Genomic DNA, 10,857 nt, shown 5'->3' with positions numbered 1-10,857 from the left:
GCTCTCGGATTTCTGAGCCCCCCATACTCACAGAATAGATATCTCTGTGGTGTAATAACGTGATGTCAACGTTCATGGCCTGGCTGGCAAAATCATCCAGTTTTTGCTCCTGAACCGGTTTCGCATGTGTCAAGCATTCCCCAACCGTCTTTATTCTCCACAATTAGATACGCCTCGGTATGCGCCATACCTAGTCACACCTCCTGCACTACGCTTCCAAAGTCACACATTTCAATCAGAAAATGCTCGGAAGAGGCGCTATATAAATACATATATAAAATATATAATACATAAACAGTATATAAATATATAAAATGTATAAAAGAACATAAAAAGTAGAGCTCATGATGAGACTTGTATCGGAAACCATAGTAGGTGTCGAATTTCACTTTCAAACCCCTGACGTCATGACAATCAGTCTGCGCCTTAGCCTTGTTTACATGAACCCGATAGTGTTGGGTCGATTCGGGGGTCGCCGAGGTTGAGCATGGTTAATCCAACTCAACCACTGCGTGTTTACATGAACTCGATTTTGGCGATTCGAGATCGGTTCAGCTGTAGCGACACCAAGCGATGAGCAAGCAGTAGGACAGCCTCCAAGATTGAGGCACGCCGTCGCTGTATCGGAGGTGCGACGGCGCACATGGAAAGCAAGTTCGCATTTATCCCCTTCCCTCTCAATAACCCTACTTTTCGACCCAACAGCGTTTACAAGCTCATTGGTTCAGGGTCGAGTTGAGTCACCTACCCCTTGCGGCGGAATTGACTGGACCTGACCCGTCGACTCCCCGGCTCGGCGTGCGTACCAGTACCGATTTTCAGACAACCAGGTGTGTGGGTTCATGTAAGCGCCGGCCACTATCGGCTCGAGGCCCTCCTATGAGGAATATTTGCAGCTTCATTCTTGACTTGTATTGACACCTGGGTCACTGCGCCCTTGCGCTGGGCAAGGAACAATGCTGTTCTCCCACACTGTCCTGAATAGGGAGCCCCCATCCTGTGTTTTGGCACTAACAATGCCTTATTGTGTGGCTGCCAGAAAGGGGGGGGGGGGGGGGGCACTTTTGGTTGTGGCCTTGCATTCCACTTCCTTTCCGCACCAAGAGCTCGAGCAAAAAAGAAACAGAAATCCTTTCTGAATACAGCCCAAGCAAAAAAAAAAAGGAAAGAAAGAGCTCAGGTCCATCCAAGTTCTGAGTAAGCACGAACGCAGACAACCAAGAGGCTGGTGATAGAGTGTAGTAGCGACAAAATATTCTGACGCCAGATGGAGCCACGTCGCGCTAGTTAAATTTGGCACGAATTTCAAATCCCCGCAGAAAATACATACACAACTTTCAGAGCCTGTAAAACGCAAATACTACGCTCGATATCAATGAAAATTGTGGCTTGACAATCAAGAAAGAAAAAGGGAGGAAATGTTGCGGACGAAATGCTGATATTTGACTTAGTTTTTTCACGAGATGACTTGAGACTGACATGTCTAAAAGTGCAATTTTTCAGGATATTTACCTCTGATTGTAAAAAAATGAAACTTAAAAATTAGTATCTGTCTGCAACATTTCCTCCATTCATTAAAGAAGAAAACGCTGCCACAGACCTCATGAAAATCGAGCCATTTTTAGACACGCTACAGCTTCTGAAAATTCACATGTATTTCCTATGGACACTGTCACTGGTGAACCCTCTTAAGAGTCTCCTGCAATTTTGATGTGGATAATACATGTAAAAATATGGTTTGTTCAATTGCACTATGCTAATTTAGAATGTTGCATTGTAATGGCAGTTTTTAATCAATGTACTGAAGTGATACTTGTGTTGAGAAGGCCAGGCTCAAATAGGTATGCTTCGTGGTGCATTGCGTTATATTTCCGTTGTAATCATTTCATATTTATTTTTCTTTGAGAAGCTATCGAAAGAATGCGCATACACATGGAACATGAATTGGGGTACATATTAATCATGCACACTACATGGTGGGCAGCAGCATTTGTTGCGTGGCAATGCTGAAGTATCTTCAGAGTGATAGCACAAAAATTATGTTTACGAAACGATACCACTGTTTCATATTCTGAGATGACAGAAAGTGGAAGGAACCCTCGTAATCAGGTGGAAGATAAAAGGTTCAAAAGTTTTGTATTGGCCCATGTCAGTGGGACTTATTTTAATAGGACTACTAGCGGAAAGTCGGGGTATTCTGCACCGTGGGATAGTTTACACCACTTAATCAACATTTAATTTAAGGAATGAAGGCCTCTAAGATGGCTATTTTCTCTAACATGATACCATCGGAATGTGATGGTCGTTGGCATTGGACAATCATTTTTTTATTTCTTTTGAACTTATCTGCTTCCTCCAAACATAGTTTATTGTTGCAAGCACTAATTTATTGCTTCATTCTAGTGCTTGTTAACGGGTACGAACAGGGGAGTATCATATGGTTATTTCAGACTGCACTTACTGGCATTTCTTGCTCCATTCTGCATTTCTACTCTTGATTCTATGCCAGACTTAGTTGCTTACATGCAGCCACGGCTGGATTCGAGCTCATATGGCTGCTAGTTTCATGCATTGGTGACTTTTGTAGTTTGGAAAACTCTGGCCATGCAATAGTGCTCTGTGAAACTTGTGGCATGTGTGATTTCTTGCAGTAGTTGAATGGAAGTTTCTTCATGGTTTTCCTCAAGTTGAAGTGAGATGCAAATGCATGCAAAAAGTGTGTGCACTTAATTCCATTGCTGCTGTGGCTGTGCAGTGTTATGGGAACTCATTCAGGGCTGCATGCCTTTTTTTGTTCATCTCACTGCTCACCCTCCTATGCCTCCATTTTGTGTTTTGAGGCTAGTCAGGTGGCTTGAGCAGTAGGGATGCAGTACTAAAAAGCATGTCTGCTTCCTGCTGATATTGATTATGGTACTTGGTTGCTAACTTTGTTATGGAAAATCTTTGCTGGAGTCGGACATCCAAATGTTTTTCAAAGTTGAATGAGAGGCTAACGTATGTGCCTCTAAGTGTGAATTTAATTGAAGCACAGGCTGTCCACTTTCTTTGCACAAGGCCAAGGGGTTTGTGTTGGAGCCCTGGATAAATGCAGGGATGCAGCTCGATATTTGTTTAACATTTCAGGTGCATGTGTCCAATCTTTGGCATTCATATATACAATAGAATCTCTATGATATGAATCTCATGGAGTTGCGAAGGATGTCTGCAGCACCCAAAATTTTACCGTCAAAAACAAACAAAATGCATGTGCTGAAGCATGGGAAAGGCATTCATGCAAATCTATACCCTTTAATAATGCTCATGGTGTCTACTGCATAGATAATAATCATGGTGTCAGCATTGTGTTGGCCTCACGGCGCTGCTCAGTGCTCTAGATCAGGGATTCTCAATGTTTTAGCCTTGGGGAACCCCAGCAGATTTTAGAAGGTGCTGAGGAACCCCCGCATAGTGCCTGAGGAAGTACTTAAAGGAAAGCTGGGGGTGAGACATGCATGAAGTTAGGTGTTTGTGGAACCCGAAAAAACACTCGCAAAGCGCTGTGTGGCGCCGCGGAACCTAGTTTGAGAGCCCCCACTCTAGGATGCATATTGCGCGGCTGGCATTGGTGATGTGAGGGCAGCACTTTGTGCTTACGAGTGCATTCATGTCTCTTGCATTTGTATCACCCATAGTGATGCAAGAGAGCACATGAAATTCTGTACATTCTACACAATAAGCTTCAGCTGGGAAATTTTCTGAATTTGTATATACCAAAGTTTGTATCAGCTGTGATCGTATCACCAAGATTCTGTTGTGACTAATTTTTTTGTGAATAAACTTCACTTAAAAGGTTTTTCTTGACCTGTTGTCTTATTTGTCCGTGTTTTTTGCTCTTTATTATGTTGTGGTAAAATGCAGGATAATGTTAATGACTAGTTACTATGCTGCTCTTGCATAGATAGCATTAAAGGGAGACGTGGGTCTTGAAATGATAAAAAAATGCGAACATTTCGATTGTGCAAAAAGGGCATATTCGTGCTCAATACACTCTAAAGTTCTTGCCTAAAAAGTTTTATGGTCTAAATTTGACATCCAGCGACTAAAATATCTATATATTTCGTGCCTACGAAGCCCGGAAATGGCGATTTCGGAGCGAAATGTGGCAGGACTTCATGCCTGTCACTTTCCACAACCGCGTCCTCGATGGCCGCCATCTGGGTTTTGTTTGAAAGCTGGCGGGCCCTTTCCCCACTACCTGGTATCTGGTATTACTCACTACTGTGAAATGTTTTTTGGAACCACTCCGTTCTGCCGTTTTTTGAGGCCTCTACAACGACCTCCGAATGGCTGGCACGCGCACTTCAAATGCGATTCCTAGCTTCGCATTTTTTACTAACATGACTGGCCTGAAGGAAGTTTTTATTATGTTTTTATGGCGCAATTTTAATTAATCTTGTAGCGTTGAAGTCAGAAAAAACTAAACTGTGGAGCTATGCTGTTTTAGTTTGGCTGAGTCAAACATTTCAGATTTTTTGAACCATAATGTCACCTAACTATACTTGATATTTATGGTGCAGGGACAAAATTGAACATTTTTAAATGACGATATACTTGAACAACATAGTTAGCATAGCTCCAGATAGCAGGTCTTTTGTTACAGTCCCATTTGAATCAAAACCAAAAAACAAAAATATATAAAGAAAGTGTTAACAACCCATAAGAATTTAACTAATTAGGCTTCAGTTATTTTCCCATGGGAACTAATTGAGATGTACTGAAAGTAATTATTATTTTGAAAACAGGAAGAAAAAACATATACACACCTAATCTCATTACGATATCTTTAATGATGAAGATGTTCATCTCAAGATGTTCATCTCAAAGCCCTTAAGGCATTATCAGCATTATCATTGTGTTCCTTGGACAAGGCAATGACAGTCGTGTATGATGAGGCTTGTAGATAAAATTGAACTCTGCACCAATCTTTTATCTGACACAATGCCAGGTATGTTATTTTTTGCTTGTTAAGTCTGTGTCATTGGGGACGAGACACCTGAAACTGCAAAGATGATAGCACTACTGGTGGAGCTAAGCTTCTGCTTGTTTCTTTTTTTTTTTCTAGCATAAGGCACCTTGTGACTGTTGCAGGTGGGCGCACAGTACCTGTGGAGCTGGGCAGCAGATACACTGATGAGGAGTGGTCTCAGAAACTGATGACTTTGGCATCTTTTGTCCGCACCTATATACTGAAGGAAGAGGTGATGTGTTAGGATGTCTCCTCCTGCATGCTTTTACCATGTAGCAGTTTGTGGGCACCTTGAGCGGTGTAATCAGGGTGGCAGCTTTGTCCAGAAATGTAGATGCAGTATTACAAAGCCTGAAGAACTGATGCATGTCTTTAGAAAGTAATGCTAGTCTAATGCATTCAGGGAGTTCCCTCAATGTGGAGTTTTTTGAAATAAGGAGTATTTACTCATTAGCGTTCATCTAAGTGCATCTATGTGGCTAGAGAGGAAAACTATACAGCTTTCTTGGAAACATTACAGTTTACAGTTAAAGAAAAACTCTTCCTGATACGGGGCTCGAACCCAGGACCACTGCTTGTCTTGTGCAGTCACTCTGCTAGCTGAACTAAGCAGGATGGCTAGTAGATAACAGGGTGAGGCCAAATTTATCAACAGATCTAAATAGGCTTTTAATCGCTACCAATTATCACATCCTAGTTAAAGCTTTACTTAAGTCCTAACATTCTGTGTGCCTTGCCTGAGTTAAGGCAGAAAAGGAATTTTCAGTATATGCATCATGGAATGTCATGGTGTGCAGCAGTTTTATAGCTTGCTTTGTTTCTGCTTGCTTATGACAACCGAAAGCTCCAGAAGGGCTGGTCTGGCATAATTTATTAATTTGATAGCATTAGAAGGCTTATTAGGAAAAAAATGTGGTGTTGGTCATAAAATTTGCCCATTGGCTGGGTGGAAGTGACTTCACCAGATCAGAGAATTCCCATTAGCTGGAGGGAAGTAACGTCACCAGACCGGAAGTGATGTCACTTCCGGTAAAGCCACGAGCATCTTCTATTGCTATTGCATTGCCAATATGTCATGTAATTAGATGTCTCTGTGATTTTTTTTATTTGATTGCACACTGTAAAGTAATGAGCCTGCCATCTTGTTTTATTCCAAGAAAGGCCTTAACGAGCTACCAGAGTGATACAAGAAATGCTTGAATACCTTACTGATGACTTTTTGAGACTGATTTCTGATGCTTCATGCTATGATGACGGATTTGCCTGTAACACAGGTTCACATTTTTTTGCTTTAGTTTTACCCAGTCGTATTGTTTCATTGATAGGGTCCTGATGTAGGTGTGGGTTATATGGCTCAGCATCAGCTGTTCCATCAGGTAGGAATGACTTGGTGCTTATGTACCATTCCATCAATTTCATTTTACTACCGTGATTCTAAATCATTGACTAAAAATTGCCTCAATTAAACAATTTGCATGTGTTTTTTATGGGCCCTAGTAATTCTTGATCAAATCATTCAGGTTATACCCCCAAAGTATACAGTTGAGCCAACTATAACGGTCGCAGATATAACGAATGCTTGCTTATTACAAACAAGTGCGGTGCTACTGTAACAAAATGCTTTAGGTCAATAGCAGTTTGTCTCAGATACAACGAACAGCTTTGGCAACACCACTCCGTTATATAGCAAATGAGAAGGCACAATAAACTGCCCTGAAGTTGAAGTGGTCGTGTTTCCTGCAAGTGCGGAGTTTGAAGAGCGTCTTTCAGTGCTGGCAACACTGCCCTGGAAAGAACATGTCGATCCAGAAATCCAATAAAAAGTTGGCATTAAAACAGTAAGTAACTGCCGGCCAAGTGTGCACCGATGGCCTAGGAGTGCAATCATTGCTTGCATGTTCGCCAGTTGGGCAAAGCATGCCAAGTGAAAAAAGAAGCGTGGTGGGTGCGAGACAAGGGAATTGTTGAAAGCAGTCAGGTGAAGCTACTGCCTATAGGTCATGGATCAATTAACAGCAGCGATATGAGAAGTTTGAATGCCTCGCTGGTCATGCTGGTCACGTGGTATGTGTAGCCTGTCCAGTCGGTTCCATCTTTTGCGCTCCTACCACTTGCAGCCATGCGTTAGACAGCATACAGTGCAGCTGATACATTCTGTGCAGTGAACGCTGTGCTACTTCCGTCACTGCATAGACCTAGGAACGATAGATGATACTCTTGAAAACACTTTTGATCAGACGCATGTAGATTTGTGGCAATGCGTCGTTGAGGCATAGCTGGCCAGATGTTTCCTCGGATGATTATTTTCCTGTGGACCACAACATCACAGAGCTGCGTGCTCTGACAAAGCCATTTAACGCCAAGTTTCGAGCACTTCTTTACTGCTAGGAATCTGATTGATTTTTCCTGCCCTACCACTAGCTGCTGTGGACATTTCAACCATGATTAGTTATATCCCGTGCCTAAAATTGATAGTTGGCAGCAAGGGTCTCAGTGAGGAAAACATGACCGCCCTGGAGAGCCTGGAAAGAGCCCTGGTAAATAGTGCCTGCTTTGAACAAGTAGACGCACATAATGCAGTTATTTAAGAAATAAACGTCACTTCTGGCGGTCATACTATTTTTGTCTGTTATACGGAGAGTCCACTTACTATGAACATCGGATATAACGAATGAAATGTGTATGACCGTCAGGTTCGTTATAAGTGGACTCGACTGTAGTAGATTTCAATTTGGGAGTAATTACTCGGTAACATGGTTATATACATGGTTTTTACATGGTTATATACAGCTACAAAGGAAAGCTGTGTAGCTTTCAAAGAAACTTCTTGGTTCAAGAATAATTTATCTTGTTTGGAGGCCTGAACCTGGGACCACCAGTTATCCAATGTAGTTGGTATACCAACTAAGCTAACTGGTACAGCTAGTAGATGGTAAGGTGAGCTGAATTTTATGGGGATTTTTACTGTCGCTGTTTTCGTTTACTTGAAAGCTAGTCTTCAGGGTGGGATATTCTAAATACATTGTACTACCGTCTGCTAGTTTTTCTAGTGAGCAGCTGTATCTGTAACCTATCACTGAATTTTTTGAATTGTTGCTGTGACAGAGTAACTTTCTTTTTGTCTAGGGAACGGTTGCTTATATTAATAACTTTTTTTTTTCACTTGAGCACAGTGGTAATGTTTATAGACCCTTTGCTGTAACATTGTCAAAAAGCAGACAATGCACAATCTCGCACCTGCTGTGTCGATCGTGCCCGTAAGTGGGACACAGCCTTACAAAAGTTTCATGTCTGCCTGGCACTCACGTTTGTTCTTGCATGGCATGATATTGCAGGAAGAGTAAACTGCAGTAATGGATGCTGGGCATTACTCGAAATTAAAGGCATCTTTTGTCACTGCTTTTAATATTCTTTCAAAAATTCCCATAGAATGTATTGTCACCAGAGCCGCCACACTTGATGCGCTAGCTTTCTCAACCGGATGGGAGAGCAAGCATGTCAAGGCATGATCAGAACTTCTTCGTTACCAGTTCCTAGCTTTCAAAAGCATTCAGGTCATTAAATTAATCATGGAACCTTGCTGTGTCATGACTCCTTTTTGCTATTGTGCTGTTTTTCATCTTTTATATATTTTACACAATGCTTATATGTTCGTGATATTCTCTTTATGCTGAGCATACGTCGTCATCTTTATAATGCATTTCTTTTTCTCTTTAAGCCGCTCTGGTGGCTCAGTAGTTATGGTGCTCGGCTGCTGACCCGAAAGACGCGGGTTTGATCCCGGCTGCAGCGGTCACATTTTGATCGAGGAGAAATGCTAGAGGCCCACGTACTGTGCGATGTCATTGCACGTTAAAAAACAGCAGATGGTCAAAATTATCCGGAGCTCTCTACTATGGCATTCCTCATAGTCAGAGTCGCATTGGGACATCAAACCCCATAAAACCAAACCAAACCAAACCAAGCCAAACAAAACTTACGCTACCATCAGTGTTGCTCTGTTAAGAGGAAGTCAGGATCCCTCTAGCTGTTTATATTTTCCTTGTATCAAGTTGTTGCAAAAAATAAAACCTTCAAACAAATCAAACATTCTCATCATTGTCGCATTCCTACTGCTACCTGCAACTAAAGTGACATAAAAAAAAAAACGAGAGAATGTAGCTGCTAACACACAATTCCTCAAGACATGCTCAACTCCGCAATTTTTCATGGAAATGCGAAAAACCAGTGGCCCTATTATTCATCACAGTGTATCACACTGTAACATTGTCGCTGCTTTCTTTAGCAGCCCTTTGTGTTTAGGCAGGTGGTGTTGTAGTGCTTCATGAGAAATAGATAACCGTGTTTTTATGTTTCAATAAATACTAAGGTCACAGTCAGTAGCCTGTGCATTGTATTGTTGCTATTGTTTTTGTGTGACTGTTTTTTGCTTTTCAGATACCGGAGCTACGAGATGACATATGCATACCAACGTATTGTTGTCTTTCGGAAAAAGATGAAGAGCCCGACATCAATCTTTGGTTTGGACCTGAAGGCACTGTCTCTCCATTGCACCATGACCCAAAAAACAACCTTCTAGCCCAGGTTAGCACACTCTTTGGATTGTCAGACTTCTAGTAGTTTCCAGGCATGCAAAATGAGGTTGAGTGAACAGTTACATTTCAGCTGAAAAAAATATATAAAAGCATGGTTTTTGTGCGTGGATGGCAAAAAGCATTTAAAGGTGTACAATGTAGACCACTTACTAAGTAGCCATTTATAGTGCAGGTCTGGGTAAAATCTAATGCAGACCACAGGTCTGCCTTTCGTAAGGTATTTATAAAGCTGTATACCACATAAAACGTAGTTTTACATTAGCTTTCCCTGAAGTGGACATTCTAGGCCAGCTCACCCACTGCCTGGTGTTTGTTTAAAGAAGCCAACAGTCAGTGAAAGCAAGGAAACCATGTTTATATTTTTTTAATTTTCTGATATTGACCAGTGAGAAATTAGAATTGTAATCATTTTATGGCTCTAAGATAATTGATTAGAAAGTAGAAGATGTGACAAGTGGCATCCAAACCCATCACCTCCTTATGTTGCATACGGTGCTCTACCAACTGAGCTGTGGCGCCAGCTGTCCAATCTTCTACTTTCGGGGGTATTTATGTTGCATGTAATCTAACTTTTGAGAGTGTTCATCAGCGCTACCCTTCGTCCATAGCGGCAGACATCAAACGTACTGTACTACCACTAGTGTTTACGGGCGTATTACAAGTGTGTAATGCGAAGATTTTAGTGTTAGCTGTGGGGAAAAAGCAAATAATTTTTATGATATTCAGGCCTAACCTACTAGTGTATTATGTGCAGGCCTGGGCTTACCTGAAAGTCCAGGTGTGGCTCATGGATCGAACCGGGGCTTTAGTTCATAAGGGTCATTCCAGTTTGTGTTCGTCGAAAGTTTCCTTCCGCGACTACTGTTGCTTCTGGACTGTGGGAGCTGGTTGCTCATAAACATGGTCAAAGCATATCCCAGGATTCCTTTCACTGACGTCAGTGAAAGCTATGTATATATACACTGTTATTACTGTGTAAACGATGGTCAGCTTGTTGTCAGAACAAATTTATTTCAAGATGCTAGCTGCAAAGCTATATCCTTGGCCGTATTCAGTTATCACTGTTGCTGGTGTTTTTTGAGGCTTCTTTTCCATTGAAAATTTTTTAATTTTCTTATCCATCTGTCCTGTTGCCTCTTTAAATTTTGAAGCTTTCAAACACCATGTTGTTAGGGTTTGACCTCCAGTCTTCAATGATCCATTAGCTCAGTAGTGTGTCAGTGATGATGGGGCTTGTTAATACACTGTGCAACA

General features: G+C 41.6%; 1 protein-coding gene across 1 annotated transcript in view; it reads left to right on the top strand.

The window, feature by feature from the left end:
• The window catches only part of LOC144120603 (lysine-specific demethylase 8-like), a 34,252-nt gene that overhangs the window by 6,466 nt on the left and 16,929 nt on the right, over nt 1-10,857 (top strand). Inside the window, exons 5-7 of the mRNA XM_077653179.1 lie at nt 5,050-5,240; nt 6,334-6,384; nt 9,446-9,592. Of these exons, the coding sequence (XP_077509305.1) occupies nt 5,050-5,240; nt 6,334-6,384; nt 9,446-9,592 (389 nt within the window). The remainder of the gene's footprint in view (nt 1-5,049; nt 5,241-6,333; nt 6,385-9,445; nt 9,593-10,857) is intronic.

The sequence above is a fragment of the Amblyomma americanum genome, chromosome 1 (assembly GCF_052857255.1).
Source record: "Amblyomma americanum isolate KBUSLIRL-KWMA chromosome 1, ASM5285725v1, whole genome shotgun sequence".
NCBI classification, from domain to species: Eukaryota; Metazoa; Arthropoda; class Arachnida; order Ixodida; family Ixodidae; genus Amblyomma; species Amblyomma americanum.
Note: the sequence above shows the minus strand (reverse complement) of the source record. Positions and strands in the feature narration are given on the sequence as shown.